Source organism: Bombina bombina, chromosome 3, assembly GCF_027579735.1.
Source record: "Bombina bombina isolate aBomBom1 chromosome 3, aBomBom1.pri, whole genome shotgun sequence".
NCBI classification, from domain to species: domain Eukaryota; kingdom Metazoa; phylum Chordata; class Amphibia; order Anura; family Bombinatoridae; genus Bombina; species Bombina bombina.
The window spans coordinates 1267956874-1267978957 of NC_069501.1; the positions used below are offsets into that span (position 1 = coordinate 1267956874).

General features: G+C 36.2%; 1 protein-coding gene across 1 annotated transcript in view; it reads left to right on the forward strand.

Annotated features, from left to right (window-relative positions):
* The window catches only part of LOC128652725 (vomeronasal type-2 receptor 26-like), a 132020-nt gene that overhangs the window by 64485 nt on the left and 45451 nt on the right, over positions 1 to 22084 (forward strand). Inside the window, exon 3 of the mRNA XM_053705656.1 lies at positions 2801 to 3031. Within this exon, the coding sequence (XP_053561631.1) occupies positions 2801 to 3031 (231 nt within the window). The remainder of the gene's footprint in view (positions 1 to 2800; positions 3032 to 22084) is intronic.

Below are 22084 nucleotides of genomic sequence, written 5' to 3' on the forward strand. Positions count from 1 at the left end.
GGAGTCTGCACAATAGAGAGGTATGGGAGCTGCACAATAGAGAGGTATGGGAGCCTGCACAATAGAAAGATATGGGAGCCTGCACAATAGAGAGGTATGGGAGCCTGCAAAATATAGAGGTATGGGAGCCTGCACAATATAGAGGTATGGGAGCCTGCAAAATATAGAGGTATGGGAGCCTGCACAATATAGAGGTATGGGAGACTGCACAATATAGAGGTATGGGAGCCTGCTGAATATAGAGATATGGGAATCTGCACATCTCACCTATATATATCAGGTCTGCTGATGCTGTCTCGCACCGCACTAGAGTAGAGTAGAGATCAGGAAGGGGGGAAACAGTCTAGAGAGGAACTAAGTAACTATTTACATTGAGCTATAATGGAACAGTGACACCTAGAGGTAGAAATGAAAAGTGCAGGCACAAATTTGATTTTCTCTGGTACCGCTATTTCTGGGAGATTGTGTTTTTTTTGCAGGTGTCAGGGAGTCACTATTGCAATGCGGGAGACTCCCAGACCTTCCGGGAGAGTTGGGATGTCTGGTTATTGCACACACATGTGAATATATGAGTGTGTATTTGCACCCACATGTGTGTATGCAGATTACACTAAATTATGATAATAGGTGAAGATAGAAGAAGGAAAGTTAAATAAGGACTTAGCAGCAATGGTAAGGGTGGGAAACAATAAGGGTATGAGTTTGTGTTCTGATTTCATTGTTTATAACAAAGCAGCAATTTCAATCTCTTTAGTTATTTTTTTTTAATCCATAAATGTACTAATGTAATCTTTAGATGGTTTTATTTTTTGACCGTGTCTACAATTACTCTCTTTGAGACAACAGTTTATTTTTGTAAGTGTTCTAGACTGTATATTTGTGAGTGTGAGACATATTGATTATTATCAAGATGGACAAAGTTCTTTTGCAGGGAAACTATAAACCTGGGATTGCAAGGAACAAACAATCATGCAAGAGCAGTTTATGTCAATCCCCTGGCTGGATACGTGTACAGAGTTTAGGAAGCAGTTGTCAGGACAGCTGGATCTTAAATTGTGGTTGTAGGCTCACGCGATTGAGCCCGAGGCCCATATGGCTGTTCATATGTATGTATAAAAAAATATATATAATGTTATCCACACTTTGAACAGCTCATGGCAGAAATTGTAAAACTGAAATAGAAAACATAATTTTTTAGATTACCTTTCTCTCACTATTACAAGACACCCTCCCCTCTGTTACAGGCATAGGTTTCTCCATGGCCACCTGACCTCTTAATAGTATGGGAGTCTGTACAATATAGAGGTATGGGAGTCTGTACAATATAGAGGTATGGGAGTCTGCACAATATAGAGGTATGGGAGCCTGCACAATATAGAGGTATGGGAGCCTGCACAATATAGAGGTATGGAAGCCTGCACAATATAGAGGTATGGGAGTCTGCACAATATAGAGGTATGGGAGCCTGCACAATATAGAGGTATGGGAGTCTGCACAATATAGAGGTATGGGAGCCTGCACAATATAGGGGTATGGAAACCTGCACAATAGAGAGGTATGGAAGTTTGCACAATAGAGAGGTATGTGAGCCTGCACAATATAGAGGTATGGGAGCCTGCACAATAGAGAGGTATGGAGTCTGCACAATAGAGAGGTATGGGGAGCTGCACAATAGAGAGGTATGGGAGCCTGCACAATAGAAAGGTATGGGAGCCTGCACAATAGAGAGGTATGGGAGCCTGCAAAATATAGAGGTATGGGAGCCTGCACAATATAGAGGTATGGGAGCCTGCAAAATATAGAGGTATGGGAGCCTGCACAATATAGAGGTATGGGAGACTGCACAATATAGAGGTATGGGAGCCTGCTGAATATAGAGGTATGGGAATCTGCACATCTCACCTATATATATCAGGACTGCTGATGCTGTCTCGCACCGCACTAGAGTAGAGTAGAGATCAGGAAGGGGGGAAACAGTCTAGAGAGGAACTAAGTAACTATTTACATTGAGCTATAATGGAACAGTGACACCTAGAGGTAGAAATGAAAAGTGCAGGCACAAATTTGATTTTCTCTGGTACCGCTATTTCTGGGAGATTGTGTTTTTTTTGCAGGTGTCAGGGAGTCACTATTGCAATGCGGGAGACTCCCAGACCTTCCGGGAGAGTTGGGATGTCTGGTTATTGCACACACATGTGAATATATGAGTGTGTATTTGCACCCACATGTGTGTATGCAGATTACACTAAATTATGATAATAGGTGAAGATAGAAGAAGGAAAGTTAAATAAGGACTTAGCAGCAATGGTAAGGGTGGGAAACAATAAGGGTATGAGTTTGTGTTCTGATTTCATTGTTTATAACAAAGCAGCAATTTCAATCTCTTTAGTTATTTTTTTTAATCCATAAATGTACTAATGTAATCTTTAGATGGTTTTATTTTTTGACCGTGTCTACAATTACTCTCTTTGAGACAACAGTTTATTTTTGTAAGTGTTCTAGACTGTATTTTTGTGAGTGTGAGACATATTGATTATTATCAAGATGGACAAAGTTCTTTTGCAGGGAATCTATAAACCTGGGATTGCAAGGAACAAACAATCATGCAAGAGCAGTTTATGTCAATCCCCTGGCTGGATACGTGTACAGAGTTTAGGAAGCAGTTGTCAGGACAGCTGGATCTTAAATTGTGGTTGTAGGCTCACGCGATTGAGCCCGAGGCCCATATGGCTGTTCATACTTTATAAATATGTTCCATTAACATTATTGTGTCTATACCTTACTTGTGTCTGTTTTCTAGATTAACAAATATTTGAGAGAAGTTCATTTTACATCAAAGTCCAATGAGGATATTTTCTTTACTCGTTATGGAGATGTACCAGGGCTTTATGATATTGTAAACTGGAACCCATCTGATATCAAAACTCAAATGATTCCTCTTCAAGTTGGAATTTTTAACTTCTCAGCTCCAGCTCGTAGACAATTTGTTATCAATGAAAGTAAGATTTACTGGAGCTCTAGTTTTAAGACGGTAAGTAACTTAAAATTTTGTAAGAAATTGAACGTGGAATGAGAGTTTAGAATGTTGTGATCATTTATTTTATTTCTTTGTATAGAGAGAAATGTATCAAGACATGAAACAATTACAACATCTTTACGGGTGTTAGAAATTACACTAAGAAAAGTAATGCACAAATCACAACACTTTAGATAAATGTATCTAGTACTTTTCTACAGAAAATCCCAATTAAACGTCTATTGGAATTCTGTAGCTTAATTATTTGATGAGCTTTTCTACAGTCGTGATCGACCCTAGAGTTAGGAAGGAAAAACAACCATAAAAACTTAAAAGGACAGTCTACACCAGAATTTGTATTGTTTAAAAAAACAGATAATCCCTTTATTACCCATTCCCTAGTTTTGCATAACCAACACAGTTATATTAATATACTTTTTACCTCTGTGATTATCTTGTATCTAAGTCTCTGCAGACTGCTCCTTATCTCAGTTACAGTAATATACTTTTTACCTCTGTAATTACCTTGTATCTAAGCCTCTGCAGACTGCTCCTTATCTCAGTTATATTAATATACATTTTACCTCTGATTATCTTGTATCTAAGCCTCTGCAGACTGCTCCTTATCTCAGTTATATTAATATACGTTTTACCTCTGTGATTATCTTGTATCTAAGCCTCTGCAGACTGCTTCTTATCTCAGTTATATTAATATACTTTTTACCTCTGTGATTATCTTGTATCTAAGCCTCTGCATACTGCTCCTTATCTCAGTTATATTAATATACTTTTTATCTCTGTAATTATCTTGTATCTAAGCCTCTACAGACTGCCCCCTTATTTCAGTTATTTTCACAGTTTTGGATTTTGTTGCCAATCCTTACTCCTAGGTAACTCCACGTGCGTGAGCTCAATGTTATCTATATGGCACTCGTGAACTAACGCCCTCTAGTGGTGAAAAAATGTCAAAATGTATTCAGATTAAAGGCGGTCTTCAAGGTGTAAGAAATTAGCATATAAGCCTCCTAGGTTTAGCTTTTCAACTAAGAAATACCAAGAGAACAAAGCAAAATTGGTGATAAAAGTAAAATAGAAAGTTGATTAAAATCACATGCCCTATCTGAATCATGAAAGTTTATTTTGGAATAGACTGTCCCTTTAAAAACTTAGCATAAGTGATAGAACTAAAAATGCAATACAAAGAAAACTAAATTGTAAATTGACATATCATTTCAAAAAACAACCCCAAGACCAATCAAGAAGATGGTTGAGACATTGTGGCCAATTTACTAAAGAGCGGACAGACATGATACGATGTAGCGCTACTAGCGTAACATGTCCGCTGCACATCGAAAAATGCCGACAGCATACGCTGTCCGCATTCATAATTGAACAAGCAGTTCTGGTGAACTGCTTGTGCAATGCCGACCCCTGCAGATTTGCAGCCAATCTGCTGTTAGCAGGGGTGTCAATCTAACTGATTGTATAGGATCGGGCAGATTGATGTCCGCAGTCTCAGAGCAGGCAGATAAGTTATGGAGCAGCAGTCTTTAGACCGCTGCTTCATAACTATTGTTTTTGGCGAGCCTGAAGGCTCGCACTGAAGCAGTGGCCATTTGGAGCTTGATAATTCAGCCCCTTAATCTAAGCTAATAAGAAGCAGTTAATGTGGTTATAAAGCAATGTGGTGGTATATTAGAACCCAGGGATGAAAAAAAAAACAAATTAGGTTTCTCAACACCTCTTGCATCCGCTCCACTTCTTTACGCCCTGCCTACTGTCATGGACCCTTCACTCCACTAAAATGTTAGTCATTTGTGTTATGGTATGATTCATAAACAATCATCCACTCATCACACAGGGAATCTTACAACAAGGACTAGACTCTCCAATGACATACAAATGGACCATCTAAGAATATATATGAATTTTAGAAGACAATGCAGAACTAGGGGTTGCATATTTCTGATAAGGATCACAAACCCCATAAGACTTCAGAACCATAGTTAACCATCTGCAACTTACCCTAATCTATTAACTTGGTGAATTTTTTGTAGTCAGATCAATATCCTGGTCCATCCTAAGTATGAGAAAGATGAAAGAAAGAAAAAAAGACCAAACAAATACTTACCACTAGAAGTTACATATTCTGGTATCCTTAATTGCTGCTACACCCCATGTTTATCCCACTGTACCCAGGTATCCCAAATACTCCATAGGTTTCCAATCTGTCCTGTGCCTGATTGAACCCTCTATCCAATTGAGCTACATAATCTATAAGTGTGAGGACCCTATCAATTGATGAATTTTTACGAATTGTGTTTATTAATCTATTATTGTCCAATATTAATAGTGTCAAACCTCTAAAAACAGTATATCAAAATCAATTTTGAGATGTCTTGACTCTGTAAACAGTACACAAAATAGCCAAACATAGATATAATATTTCAAGGACATATTAAGTGACCTGCAAAACTAAACCAGAGGACGAACCCATTCTTAATCATAAGAGGGTAGATGTCAATGTTATAATGTAGGATCTATTCAGGTACAATATAATGTTTCACATAAACTAATAACATTATACAGAAAAGGTTTACATTATAAAGTGATCAGCAGAACCCAAGCCAGAGGGTGACTCCAGCAACTTAGTAAATCATAGTAAGAAAAATGGGATCTAGATAATGCGTATGTGTATAATATATATATATATATATATATATATATATATATATATATATATATATATATATATATATATATATATATATATATATATGTATATATATAAAATAAAGAAATCAGTGTGGAGCTATTCCACACTACACAGTTCCCTTTATCTGGCACCAGAGTACAGTGTTAGTATCCAAATACTAGTAGTGTTTATAAGAGCTAAATACCTAAATCACTATGCAAACAATTAAACAATAATTATATATGTCATGTTTCATTCACCATAAAGAATAAAGGTAACATACAAGAAATAATATAATGTATGCTCATATGATTTATTAGCTGGCTATTAACAATTAAATAATATACAAAATAATGAATGTGGGCCCCACTTAATGTGCACAAACCGCTATTTCCCTCATAGCTAAAATGTTCAGCTGTAAAAGACCAAAATTGTGTCCACAAAATTGTAATCTCCAATTGATGTGTTTCACCACTTATCCTTCAATTTGTAGATCTTGAGTTTGAGAGGGCTTTGAAATGTCCGTAATAATAATAGTGCCAATTGTAAGACTTAACACTCTAGGGGTCGGTATGTGATATTCGATAATATTGTTAGTGCATGTAAGTTTGTGAGCAGAGTGTCTCTGTTGAGTCGTTGCTAGTTTCTGTATATTCAGCCTCAAGGAATTAGGGCTTTGGGTTATCAAACTTCCGCACACCTTGCTAGGCATATAATAGCAACATTTGTAACGATCACAAAAACAATTTACCTTGATTGTAGTTTCCACTGTATCATGCTCAATAGATACTCACATGCACAATCCTCATTGTGTTATGTTGCAAACCCACAACGAGTGTGTCAAACTATGCACTGTTTGTTCCTTGCTATCGAATAGCCGGCTCGGTTCAGGAGAGCTCAGCTGTAGCTCTCAGAGAATTAGCGTTCAGCGTTCAGCTACGCGCGTTTCACCCTGACTGGTTGCTTGATTCGGGCTTCATCCGGCTGCTTTCTCATTGGTCTAAAGTCGGACCTTTTGTACTTTAGGATCGTGCCGCCCATGGGTGAAATAGTGAATTAATCATATGGCTTTATTTCATTATTTACTTTATTTCATTATTTACTTTGATTGCATTTATCTTTATTAATGTGGAATTCGAAACCTTGTATAATTTTGGGCAATACTTATTAATTTGATACGGCTTAATTTACATTTTACTCTATAGATAATGAATAAATATTTTCTTTGTATATTTTTATTTGATTATAGTCAAAAAGTCATAAAATCTTCTTCCAAACTGACTTCAAATTATTGCTAAGATAAATTTATTTCTTTTATCATGCTGCATTTTAAATTATTTCATTTATTGAAGAAAAGGGGCATAGTTTATTTCTTCATTAAGACCATATGGTTTCAGTGCATTTAAATCATAGATCCATCTACATTCTTTTTGTAACAATATGTTATCTAAATTACCCCCTCTCATAGATATATCTACCTTTTCTAGTCCCAAAAATCTTAGGGTTTCTTCATTGCTGTTATGAAATAATTTAAAATGTCTAGCTAAACTGCTTGTTTTCACCTCATTCGAGATGTCCCTTTTGTGTTCTTTAATTTGCTCTTTCAGTTCACGATAAGTTTTGCCCACATAATACATGGGGCAAAAACAGAATGCCAGATACACAATTCCCTCACTTCTACAATTAATTTTACCTTTTATTTGATGACAGCTACCATATTTGTCTGTAAAGTATGTGCCTTGTTGCATGTTCTTACATACCGAACATTTTTTACACTTGAAATTACCATCTTTCTCTTGATATGTTTGTAGCCAATTAGTTCTTGGGTTTATCTATAAAATGACTCTGAACTAGTCTGTCTTTTAGATTTGGAGCTTTACGGGCTGACATTAATGGTCTATTACCAACAAAATTTACTATATCTCTGTCTAGGGTAAGAATATGCCAATGTTTGTTCAATATGGCTCTTATATCTTGCCATTTGTTGTTGAAGATTGAGATAAATCTAACTTTGTTTTGTTGTTCTATTTCTTTTCCTTTATAGAGTAATTCATCTCTGTTGCTTTTAACAGCTGTACTGTATGCCTTTTTTTAATATATTTTTGGAATATCCTCTTTCTACAAATCGTTTTCTTAAGTAGTCTGCCTCATTTTTGAAGGTTGCTAATTCTGTACAGTTTCTTCGATGTCTCAAGTATTGTCCCTTAGGGATATTCTTGATCAAAGAGGGGGGATGATGGCTATCTGCCATTAAAAGAGTATTTCCTGCTGTCTTTTTCCTAAAGATATTAGTAACTATTTTGTTTTCTTTCACTTAAATCCTTAGATCCAAGAATGTGATTGCTGATTTATCAAACTCATATGTGAATTTTAAATTATAATTGTTAATATTTAATTCCTTCATGAAATCATCCAACATTTGTTCTGTTCCTGACCAATATAGTAGCACGTCATCTATGAAGCAAAGCCAGAGCCTTATATTGGCACTCTGGCTTCCACCATAGACAACGTCTTTCTCCCATTTGCCTAAATATAGGCAGGAATAAGTAGGGGCACAGCAAGTACCCAAATGTAAAGAAATTGTGCTCTAGAACAAAGCTAAGTAAGATGAAAAGATGGTAATTTCAAGTGTAAAAAATGTTCGGTATGTAAGAACATGCAACAAGGCACATACTTTACAGACAAATATGGTAGCTCAGCTATCATCAAATAAAAGGTAAAATTAATTGTAGAAGTGAGGGAATTGTGTATCTGGCATTCTGTTTTTGTCCCATGTATTATGTGGGCAAAACTTATCGTGAACTGAAAGAGCGAATTAAAGAACACAAAAGGGACATCTCGAATGAGGTGAAAACAAGCAGTTTAGCTAGACATTTTAAATTATTTCATAACAACAATGAAGAAACCCTAAGATTTTTGGGACTAGAAAAGGTAGATATATCTATGAGAGGGGGTAATTTAGATAACATATTGTTACAAAAAGAATGTAGATGGATCTATGATTTAAAAGCACTGAAACCATATGGTCTTAATGAAGAAATAAACTATGCCCCTTTTCTTCAATAAATGAAATAATTTTAAATGCAGCATGATAAAAGAAATACATTTATCTTAGCAATAATTTGAAGTCAGTTTGGAAGAAGATTTTATGACTTTTTGACTATAATCAAATAAAAATATACAAAGAAAATATTTATTCATTATCTATAGAGTAAAAAGTAAATTAAACCGTATCAAATTAATAAGTATTGCCCAAAATTATACATTACTTGTAAGTAAGTGCTTGACTTTCTCTGTGTGTTTATATATATATATATATATATATATATATATACATATACATATACATATGTGTATACATGTGTTTTTATGTTTATATGTGTATATATTTATATAAATATATATACATACACAGTATGTATATATACTTTGGAGCTCTTTACACTCAAATACGTAAAAAATAATTTTAATATTTAATAATGTGTTTTACTGTGTATGTACTGTAAAAATTCATTACATTCCAATGTTCGTAACATCATATCAGATATATTTAGAAATATCTATTTTAAACAAAAATAGAACATTTCCTTCTATGTTAACACGGCTGCAATATTCAAAATCCTAAAGTTAGTCCTGAAAAATAGTTAACTTTAAACTTGGACAAATGGAACATAGACAAATGGAATCCACAGCACCAATTAGGTAAAAGAAAATACCTTTATTTTCACATTACATGCGACGTTTCGGCCTTCACAGCCTTAATCATGCATACAAAAAACTTCAGCCTCTGTCCACAGTATATAGGCTGATCAATTAAAACATTAATTACAAACAGATTTGACAAAATGTTTCACACAGAGCAATTACTCCCTCTAGTGTTAGTCATATTTTACTACATCCTATAAAATTTAACTCTCAAGTTACCAAAAATACAATTACTAGAGGAGTTTCCACTGAATGTACAAGTGTCATTAAAAACAAGAAAATATATAGGAACAAGTCTTACTGCAATCTTATATTTCTATAGTAACACTACTAAAGTATATTACTGACACATTTTACCAATCTTACTGATAAACTTTACCTATGTGTTTAAGTGAACAAGTGACTTTACCTATGTGTTTAACTAAACCAAAACTAACTAAAAAAATTTTTTGAAGAAAATGTTTTTTGTTTTGAATTTTTACTTTGTTACATTTAGAGAAAGACAGAGAAATCTATTTCTCTATTTAACCCTTTAGGGTACATACAATCTAATTTATGGATCCAGTAAGTTTCTTTTTGTTTAAGGATCCTCTCCCTGTCACCCCCTCCTCTTAATGTGCCTACATGGTCAATAATCTGCCACCTAATTTGACTTATGTTGTGGCCTGCCTGGATAAAATGATTAGAAACAGGAGCTTCTTTATTACCACATCTCAAGTTGGACTTATGCTGATTAATTCTTTCCCTGCCTTTTCTAGTCGATTCTCCAATGTAAATAAGAGAACATGGGTATTTAATAAGATAGATTACGTAGGATGTCTCACATGTATAATAACCATTAATTTTATATTTATGCCCTGTTCTTGGATGGGAAAATTCTTTCCCTTTTATCATTGCATGGCAATTAGAGCACCCTAGACAGGGATAAGAACCATAAGATTTCTGACCCATATGGCTTTGTTTAAGACTTTTGGAGGGTCCCAAATCATTTTTAATCAGTGTGTCTCTCAAATTTCTAACCCTCTTAAAGGGCCATAATGGGATTATTTTGGAATATCTCCATATCTCTATTACAATTTTTAATAATATTCCAATGCTTTCTTATGATTTTAGTAACTTCAGTACTGTATGAATTATATTGTGAAGTAAATACCATCCTCCTACTTTTATTTTTACCATTTTTATTATTATCTTTAGGGGCATTATTATCCCTGTACATTTTCTTCTCTCTCTGAAGCCTTGAGATCTCTTCCTTAATGAGGTTTTCAGGATAACCTCTGCTAACAAATCTGTTGCCCATTTCCATCATTCTGGTAGATAATATTTCTTCATCCTTCACTATTCTACAGACCCTAAGGAGTTGACTCCTAGGGAGTGAGTCTTTTAACCTAGTTGGATGGAAACTATCATAGGCAAGCATAGTATTCCTATCAGTGGATTTTCTAAAAAGATCTGTTTTAAGGGTCCCATTATCTTTATAAACCCTAGTGTCTAAGAATTCCACTGAAACCTCACTATGTATAAGGGTAAATTCTATCCCTGGGATAGCGGAGTTTAAGTCACATACAAAGGATTCTAGGGATCCAACGTCACCCCACCACACGCCAAACACGTCATCTATAAAACGCCACCAGGCTGCACCATATTCCAAGAACATCTTATTAGTATATACAAAATTCTCTTCAAAGCTGTTCATGAACAGGTTGGCGTATGCTGGGGCAACGTTGGATCCCATTGCAGTCCCCCTGACCTGTACATACCAGTTGTCTCGAAATAAAAAATAGTTCCAGTACAGGATAAGAGTTAATAAATCACAAATAAATTCTATTTGAGGAGAATTATATGTACCAGTACCACTTAAAAGTTTCCTAATAACTCCTATACCTGTCTCATGCTTAATGGCAGTATAAAGACTTTTTACATCAAGTGTGAAGAGTATATATTTCTTACTGGGTAGATGTAAACTGTATAATTTATCAAGGAAATCACTAGTATCTTTGATGTAGGCCGACATTTTAATTACTTCATGTTGTAAAATTTTATCAAGGAAAATGGCTATGTTAGTGAAGATAGAATCTACACTGGAGACTATGGGCCTCCCTGGGGGGCATTTAGCATTTTTATGCACTTTTGGCACAGTATAGAATATGGGTGTCCTAGGATGTTCTTTGTACAAATAATCAGATAATTTAGTATCAATAATATCATTCTTAACTGCCTTGGCAAGTATGTGTTTAATTTCCTTTTGTATTTTAAATACTGGATCCCCTGCAAGTGGATGATATGTAGTATTATCTTGTAATTGTGACAGTATTTCCTCTACATAATATTGTTTATCAAGAACAATGGTGGCACCACCCTTATCTGCTGCCCTCACTAAAATATCTTTCTGTTTTTCTTTTAAAGATTTAAAAGCCTGTTTTTCCTCTAAAGTCAGATTGTCATTTCTCTTATTTTTACCACCTTGTTTGGAGATTTTTTCTTTTAAGTTACACCAATCATTGTTTACCATTTTGATAAATGTTTCCACACTGTTGTTACTAAAATTGGGCACAAATGTAGATTTGTTTCTAAGACCCATCTCCTTAGCCCTAAAACATTTGCTGGTATCTAAAGCATTTTGTGCACTAGGTGTTACTACATCTCCTTTATTAAACATTATTTGCAACCTTAAAGATCTGTAAAATAATTGCAAATTTTTTTCAATTTCAAATACATTTACATTACCAATAGGGCAAAAGGACAGTCCTTTGTTGAGCAGTTTGTACTCATTGTCCGTGAGCTCAATGGAGGAAATGTTTAGAACCGTCTGTTCCTTTGGCTCCGTTGATTCCTCATGTTTCCTCTGCCTCTCCTGCTCCTTGTGCTCCGGGTGTCCATGGCGGTGCTTGTGTTTTCTACCGCCTCTATGCTGCCTTCGTCGCTGGATAAAAAAGCTGGTGAAGCCTTCCCTGCAGAGGATTCCTGTGAAGTCTCGCTGACATCATCTCTATACGCCTGGTTCTCGCGAGATCCTCCTCTGTTGCGAGTATTACTGTGGAAACGTCGGCCTCTCATGAAGCTCCCTCTGTCTGAAAACGATCCTCTCCATCTATACACTCTCCCACTGAGGTAATCCTGTTCATCCCTCAGGAACTTGGATCGCTTGGTTTCCTTAATCTCAGTCTCCATGATTTTGATCTTCATATCTACCTCTTTGATCATCTTATCCAGCTCATCAACGGTAAGTATTTTGCTCAGTTCACTTGTTGTTTTCAGTACTTGCTCTCTTTGTATTTCAATTTCTTTTAGCAAGTATTCCACTGTCAGGATTAGCAGATCGTATGAGCATTTGTTTAAAATAGCCTCAAACTTGTTGCAATATTCTTCATTATTTCTCAATAGAGTAGGCCTGGTATTCATCCTCAGGCCTCTGGGGATACGTCTGACTTTATGATACTCAGCCAGCGTTGTAGCGTGTAAGTCCCAGGCTGTAATCCTCCTCCTTGTTTTCTCATATTCTTTGCTGAGCTCATCCGTTGCAGCATTACTTAGGAACTCCCTTGAGCCCCTCACCAAAGTGGTAATCCTTATTGCTTCTTGTTCACTATACATAAAGATTTTGGTTCCATCTGTTTTCACTTTGTCTGCCATTCTAGGCAGAATTTCAGATGCTCAGTACTCTGCAGTAATACAGTCCACAAAAGTAGTAAATGAGTACAGCACCTGTTGGTTCCTTAAAGCAGGTTTTAGTTCTGTGTGATGCCCGTGGAGAAAGGGTTACTGCCACCCTTACAGCAACATAGACAAATGGAATCCACAGCACCAATTAGGTAAAAGAAAATACCTTTATTTTCACATTACATGCGACGTTTCGGCCTTCACAGCCTTAATCATGCATACAAAAAACTTCAGCCTCTGTCCACAGTATATAGGCTGATCAATTAAAACATTAATTACAAACAGATTTGACAAAATGTTTCACACAGAGCAATTACTCCCTCTAGTGTTAGTCATATTTTACTACATCCTATAAAATTTAACTCTCAAGTTACCAAAAATACAATTACTAGAGGAGTTTCCACTGAATGTACAAGTGTCATTAAAAACAAGAAAATATATAGGAACAAGTCTTACTGCAATCTTATATTTCTATAGTAACACTACTAAAGTATATTACTGACACATTTTACCAATCTTACTGATAAACTTTACCTATGTGTTTAAGTGAACAAGTGACTTTACCTATGTGTTTAACTAAACCAAAACTAACTAAAAAAATTTTTTGAAGACCGAAAACGTCGCATGTAATGTGAAAATAAAGGTATTTTCTTTTACCTAATTAGTGCTGTGGATTCCATTTGTCTATGTTGCTGTAAGGGTGGCAGTAACCCTTTCTCCACGGGCATCACACAGAACTAAAACCTGCTTTAAGGAACCAACAGGTGCTGTACTCATTTACTACTTTTGTGGACTGTATTACTGCAGAGTACTGAGCATCTGAAATTCTGCCTAGAATGGCAGACAAAGTGAAAACAGATGGAACCAAAATCTTTATGTATAGTGAACAAGAAGCAATAAGGATTACCACTTTGGTGAGGGGCTCAAGGGAGTTCCTAAGTAATGCTGCAACGGATGAGCTCAGCAAAGAATATGAGAAAACAAGGAGGAGGATTACAGCCTGGGACTTACACGCTACAACGCTGGCTGAGTATCATAAAGTCAGACGTATCCCCAGAGGCCTGAGGATGAATACCAGGCCTACTCTATTGAGAAATAATGAAGAATATTGCAACAAGTTTGAGGCTATTTTAAACAAATGCTCATACGATCTGCTAATCCTGACAGTGGAATACTTGCTAAAAGAAATTGAAATACAAAGAGAGCAAGTACTGAAAACAACAAGTGAACTGAGCAAAATACTTACCGTTGATGAGCTGGATAAGATGATCAAAGAGGTAGATATGAAGATCAAAATCATGGAGACTGAGATTAAGGAAACCAAGCGATCCAAGTTCCTGAGGGATGAACAGGATTACCTCAGTGGGAGAGTGTATAGATGGAGAGGATCGTTTTCAGACAGAGGGAGCTTCATGAGAGGCCGACGTTTCCACGGTAATACTCGCAACAGAGGAGGATCTCGCGAGAACCAGGCGTATAGAGATGATGTCAGCGAGACTTCACAGGAATCCTCTGCAGGGAAGGCTTCACCAGCTTTTTTATCCAGCGACGAAGGCAGCATAGAGGCGGTAGAAAACACAAGCACCGCCATGGACACCCGGAGCACAAGGAGCAGGAGAGGCAGAGGAAACATGAGGAATCAACGGAGCCAAAGGAACAGACGGTTCTAAACATTTCCTCCATTGAGCTCACGGACAATGAGTACAAACTGCTCAACAAAGGACTGTCCTTTTGCCCTATTGGTAATGTAAATGTATTTGAAATTGAAAAAAATTTGCAATTATTTTACAGATCTTTAAGGTTGCAAATAATGTTTAATAAAGGAGATGTAGTAACACCTAGTGCACAAAATGCTTTAGATACCAGCAAATGTTTTAGGGCTAAGGAGATGGGTCTTAGAAACAAATCTACATTTGTGCCCAATTTTAGTAACAACAGTGTGGAAACATTTATCAAAATGGTAAACAATGATTGGTGTAACTTAAAAGAAAAAATCTCCAAACAAGGTGGTAAAAATAAGAGAAATGACAATCTGACTTTAGAGGAAAAACAGGCTTTTAAATCTTTAAAAGAAAAACAGAAAGATATTTTAGTGAGGGCAGCAGATAAGGGTGGTGCCACCATTGTTCTTGATAAACAATATTATGTAGAGGAAATACTGTCACAATTACAAGATAATACTACATATCATCCACTTGCAGGGGATCCAGTATTTAAAATACAAAAGGAAATTAAACACATACTTGCCAAGGCAGTTAAGAATGATATTATTGATACTAAATTATCTGATTATTTGTACAAAGAACATCCTAGGACACCCATATTCTATACTGTGCCAAAAGTGCATAAAAATGCTAAATGCCCCCCAGGGAGGCCCATAGTCTCCAGTGTAGATTCTATCTTCACTAACATAGCCATTTTCCTTGATAAAATTTTACAACATGAAGTAATTAAAATGTCGGCCTACATCAAAGATACTAGTGATTTCCTTGATAAATTATACAGTTTACATCTACCCAGTAAGAAATATATACTCTTCACACTTGATGTAAAAAGTCTTTATACTGCCATTAAGCATGAGACAGGTATAGGAGTTATTAGGAAACTTTTAAGTGGTACTGGTACATATAATTCTCCTCAAATAGAATTTATTTGTGATTTATTAACTCTTATCCTGTACTGGAACTATTTTTTATTTCGAGACAACTGGTATGTACAGGTCAGGGGGACTGCAATGGGATCCAACGTTGCCCCAGCATACGCCAACCTGTTCATGAACAGCTTTGAAGAGAATTTTGTATATACTAATAAGATGTTCTTGGAATATGGTGCAGCCTGGTGGCGTTTTATAGATGACGTGTTTGGCGTGTGGTGGGGGTGACGTTGGATCCCTAGAATCCTTTGTATGTGACTTAAACTCCGCTATCCCAGGGATAGAATTTACCCTTATACATAGTGAGGTTTCAGTGGAATTCTTAGACACTAGGGTTTATAAAGATAATGGGACCCTTAAAACAGATCTTTTTAGAAAATCCACTGATAGGAATACTATGCTTGCCTATGATAGTTTCCATCCAACTAGGTTAAAAGACTCACTCCCTAGGAGTCAACTCCTTAGGGTCTGTAGAATAGTGAAGGATGAAGAAATATTATCTACCAGAATGATGGAAATGGGCAACAGATTTGTTAGCAGAGGTTATCCTGAAAACCTCATTAAGGAAGAGATCTCAAGGCTTCAGAGAGAGAAGAAAATGTACAGGGATAATAATGCCCCTAAAGATAATAATAAAAATGGTAAAAATAAAAGTAGGAGGATGGTATTTACTTCACAATATAATTCATACAGTACTGAAGTTACTAAAATCATAAGAAAGCATTGGAATATTATTAAAAATTGTAATAGAGATATGGAGATATTCCAAAATAATCCCATTATGGCCTTTAAGAGGGTTAGAAATTTGAGAGACACACTGATTAAAAATGATTTGGGACCCTCCAAAAGTCTTAAACAAAGCCATATGGGTCAGAAATCTTATGGTTCTTATCCCTGTCTAGGGTGCTCTAATTGCCATGCAATGATAAAAGGGAAAGAATTTTCCCATCCAAGAACAGGGCATAAATATAAAATTAATGGTTATTATACATGTGAGACATCCTACGTAATCTATCTTATTAAATGCCCATGTTCTCTTATTTACATTGGAGAATCGACTAGAAAAGGCAGGGAAAGAATTAATCAGCATAAGTCCAACTTGAGATGTGGTAATAAAGAAGCTCCTGTTTCTAATCATTTTATCCAGGCAGGCCACAACATAAGTCAAATTAGGTGGCAGATTATTGACCATGTAGGCACATTAAGAGGAGGGGGTGACAGGGAGAGGATCCTTAAACAAAAAGAAACTTACTGGATCCATAAATTAGATTGTATGTACCCTAAAGGGTTAAATAGAGAAATAGATTTCTCTGTCTTTCTCTAAATGTAACAAAGTAAAAATTCAAAACAAAAAACATTTTCTTCAAAAAAATTTTTTAGTTAGTTTTGGTTTAGTTAAACACATAGGTAAAGTCACTTGTTCACTTAAACACATAGGTAAAGTTTATCAGTAAGATTGGTAAAATGTGTCAGTAATATACTTTAGTAGTGTTACTATAGAAATATAAGATTGCAGTAAGACTTGTTCCTATATATTTTCTTGTTTTTAATGACACTTGTACATTCAGTGGAAACTCCTCTAGTAATTGTATTTTTGGTAACTTGAGAGTTAAATTTTATAGGATGTAGTAAAATATGACTAACACTAGAGGGAGTAATTGCTCTGTGTGAAACATTTTGTCAAATCTGTTTGTAATTAATGTTTTAATTGATCAGCCTATATACTGTGGACAGAGGCTGAAGTTTTTTGTATGCATGATTAAGGCTGTGAAGGCCGAAACGTCGCATGTAATGTGAAAATAAAGGTATTTTCTTTTACCTAATTGGTGCTGTGGATTCCATTTGTCTATGTTGCTGTAAGGGTGGCAGTAACCCTTTCTCCACGGGCATCACACAGAACTAAAACCTGCTTTAAGGAACCAACAGGTGCTGTACTCATTTACTACTTTTGTAACTTTAAACTTGAGCGCTAACCCACGAGTGTTAAAAGTTCACTTCAGGGGGTGTTTGCGTGTGAGTGAAAGTGTTAAATAGTGCGTAAGACAGTACTATTCCAAAAGATGAGAAAGGTGAGGTGTTAAAAGCTTCTTTATAAGCAATAGAAGAAATTAGCTATGGATACTGTAAGGTTCATTAATTAGCAACCTTCTTCCCATTGACAACTTTCTGGTAGAGGGCAGCAGATTTTCCTCAATAATTTGATGGTATTTTGCCCCATCCATTATTCCTTCTATCCTGACAAGTGCTCCAGTGCCCCATAACAGGATATTACCACCTCAATGCTTTACTGTAGGTATGGTGTTATTTGGATGGTGAGCTGTATTGGATTTCCTCCAGACATATAATTGAGGCCAAATAATTCAATTTTAGTCTCAACTGACCATAACACCTTTTTCCATGTGGCCTCATAATCTCCTAGATGTGCTATTGCAAAGCTTAGTCGTGACTGCATGTGGTCTTTCTTGAGGAGTGGCTTTTTTTCTTGCAACCCTCACATACAAGCCACATTTGTGGAGAATTTGTGATATTGTTGTCACATGCACACAATGACCACTCTTTGTCATACATTCCTGCAACTGCTTCAGAGTTGCTGTGAGCCTCTCGGTAGCCTCTCCCTCTTTCATCCAGTTTGGAGTGATGTCCTGATCCAGAGAGGGTCTGTGTTGTACCAAATACCTTCCACTTCTTAATAATATACTTCACTGTGCTTCTAGGCATTGATAAAGCTTTTGAAATTTTCTTGTATTCATCTCCTGGCTTGTGCCTGTCCACAACATTATCCCAGAGATGTTTTGACAGTGCCTTGCTACCTATAGTTGATTGTTTTCTTTTTCCTATATATACACATCCTGTATTAAACTGTGCTGGGCTATGTTGGCTCTGTATCCCTTTATATAGGAACATTTTTGACACCACAGACGAGGTCTCTTCCTTGGATTTCTGGCTGCACTCGTTCAATTTGCTGGGCAACTGTGAGGTTCCAGTCTACATCTTTGCACCCCAGGGTGCAGTTTGTTTGTGAGTATATTTCTTGCCTAAATTGAATCCATCCTGTGTGTTTGGTATTAGGCCATTGGGTGCCTCTGTGTTCCTCTCTTCTTGATTGTTTGCTTTAGCTGCACTACCAGGAACTGAGATGCTCCAGTAAAGCTATTTTCATGCTAATCAATATGCCCACAGCTGATCACAGTTGAAGGTCAAATGGCTTTGTGTGTGCCGTTGATAAGGTGATTAGCTACACCTTATTGTGTTTACAAGTAATTTTAGGAGGGGTGATCCTTTTTGCAACTCAGTGATTCTGTTTTTGAATATATTTTTTTTGTCTGACATGTTGGTGTTATATTTTTCACTTGGATGTTATAAGTTGCATATAATTACAACTGGATAAACAAAAACTGTATCTGTCTTTATTCCAGGCTGCATAGCAACAAAATGTGATTATTTTTAAGGGGGGTGATTCTTTTCAATACCCACTGTATGTTTATGGAAAGGGTACAGGAACAAAGAGACAATATAAAGGCAGGTAGGGGATTCAATCAATATTGCTCACAATGTTCAAGCTTGCTATGAGCAGAAGGCTGATTGTCTATGTAATATGTCTAATTGGAAGAGATTAAGCAGATGCAGGCAGAGGTGATGGTCAGGATATGATACTGCTACAAACAGGCCGCCTCTTAGATGTACAGGTTACAAACATTTTCTACCTTAGGTCTTTATGAAAAGATCTAAATATCATGCTCTATGAGATGAACACCATTTATTTATTTATTTAATAACTTATTCATTTATTTACTTTTGTATTCATCTGGCTGTTTTAATTTAGCCAGGAGTGATTTTTGTAAATATGTTGATTTTTTTATATGTTGCCTAGAAAACACTTACATCATTTCCAGGGGCAGAACCATATATTCTATATAAGAACAGAGTTGTGAGGCACGCCCTGAGGAAATCCCATAAACGTACAATGAAACGCACAATGGTGGGCAGCTGATATTCCAGCCCTTCTGATCACCAGCCTGTGATAGTCTTGTTATTACCAAGATTATGGAGACATAACAACCTTTTTGGAACTGAACTTGGACTGCTTTACCTAATTGGTAGACGTTGTATGTGTGACATATATGTGTAGCTGCTATCCTGCTGCCGTTGCTTGTTCTGTGTACAATGCCTGTTGTGCGAGCGAAATCATATATTTTTTTTTATTTAGTGAGCAATGCAAATAGCACACATATTATCAGTTTTAAGCAAATGCTTTTGCTTAAGCGCAATCGAGATTTATGCTCATCAGGTTAGCGCGACTTGAGAGCTCGCTTAAAGGGTTCAGGGAAGGAATTAAACAAATTAATTCACTAAAAATTATAAATACTATCTGATAAAAGTAGTTTAAAAAATAATAAAAAAGTTATAAGGGCGCAAAGATAGATGGTATAAGGTGTCTGCAAAAAAGGGTCTGCAAAGGGCTTTAACATATACAGTATATATACATACATACATGTCTAAATATATATACATATACACACACAAAATATACATATATATATATACAAAACACGGAAGGGGACTGCACTCTCAGAATGGACTGGGTATACATCCTATGACCCTGCAACACACAGAGAAAGTGCAGCACTCACTTGCAAACACTCAGCTATTCATTGAGAGCTTGCATTTTAAGCTGTATTAAGGACCCAGGTTTTGGGAGAGACCTTGACGCTTGTCCCATTTGGCCAGATGCGATAACTAACCCTTCCAGTTTTGCTTTTAATCTTAGCTGAGAGCTTGCAAGTGAGTGGTCTACTTTCTCTGTGTGTTGTATTAATTTGTTTTGTAAATTTCCCTATGGGCCTTGCACCCAGACTTGTCTGGGATTAACTGCCTTGGACTTAGGGGATGGTACAGATACCTGTGAGTGCTATTGAGTACCCAGGGCTGTGCATGTTGCAGGATCATATAATGTGTACTCAGTCCAGTCTGAGAGTGCAGTCCCCTTCCATGTTTTGTATGTCTAGGGTGATTACATAAGTCTGTGAACCCTTAATTTGTTCCCAGTGTGTTTAAGAGACCTTGACATGGTGCCTGGGCTTGTCCCATTTGGCCAGATATGATATATATATATATATATATATATATATATATATATATATATATATATATATATATATATATATAATAAATTAAAAAGAAAGACCTCTGCCAAATCTAGAGAGCTAAAGTGGATTGTAGGCCGCACCATATACCACCCACACTATATTAATAGAAATGATATCCTAAACAGGTATGCTGGACATATACATATTTATTAAAACCACAGCCATAAACAGATGCTGAAAAAGTAGCCAATAACAAAAAGTCAAGTGTAGTGCACTACTGGATTGTGATTATTGCTAGCATATTAAAGATTTAGAGCCGGCTCATAAAAAGTTAATCTCTGCTACCGGGCACTTGAGTGTTAAAACACGCTCCGGTCGTTAATACACAAATTGCCGTTCTTGATTCCCCTTAGTAATTTTGTTTCTCAGCCGGTACCGGATTCCAAATAATTATATGAGAGTCAATGTGTGGCAAATAACTATCAGTCGCTCCAATCACATATGTAGTATTACAACAATCTTACTGCTGCACGGCTTACCTTCACTATCTTCACACACTCAGTGGGTATTACCTGACCGGATCTCTTCCGCGGTGTGTCTCACTGTGATGTATATGGCCAATGCAGCTCTTCACTTGCCGAAATTTTTACACTTGAAATCGGTATCGCCAACTTCACAGCTCTTTCACCATGCTGGCGTCCTCCACGCTATGTCTGTTCAAGACATTACGCGTTTCACCCCTCCACCTTTTCAGGCTGAACTCAGGGCGATGTGGGGGGGGCCTCGGTTTAGTGGTTCATAGGTAGTTTATGGGTGTTAGTGACTTAGTGTACTAAATGGGTGTTAGTGTACTAAAACATAGCGAATTTCAGAACCGAATAGAACCAAATTCAGACGAATTTATTCGAATCCGAATAAATCCGAAACGAATTTATTCAAATCCGAATAAATCCAAAATGAATTCATTCAAATTTTGCCGAATTTGATTCGATCCGAACCAAAATCCGAACTGAAAACGAATCGAATTTTTTAGCCGTGCACATGTCTATTATTTATCAATATGACTTTTTGTAACGTTATGTTATTTTTTTTATGACATCATAATAAAAAAAATGTAATTAAGATATTATTTGTCCTCTTTATTCATGTCCCTGATTAAATCTATATTTTATGTGGTTAATCCTTAAAAGAACATGAAAGCAAAAAAGGGTCTTACATGAATCAGATATATAATCAATTTTACAATAAATATATTATTTACATCTCTT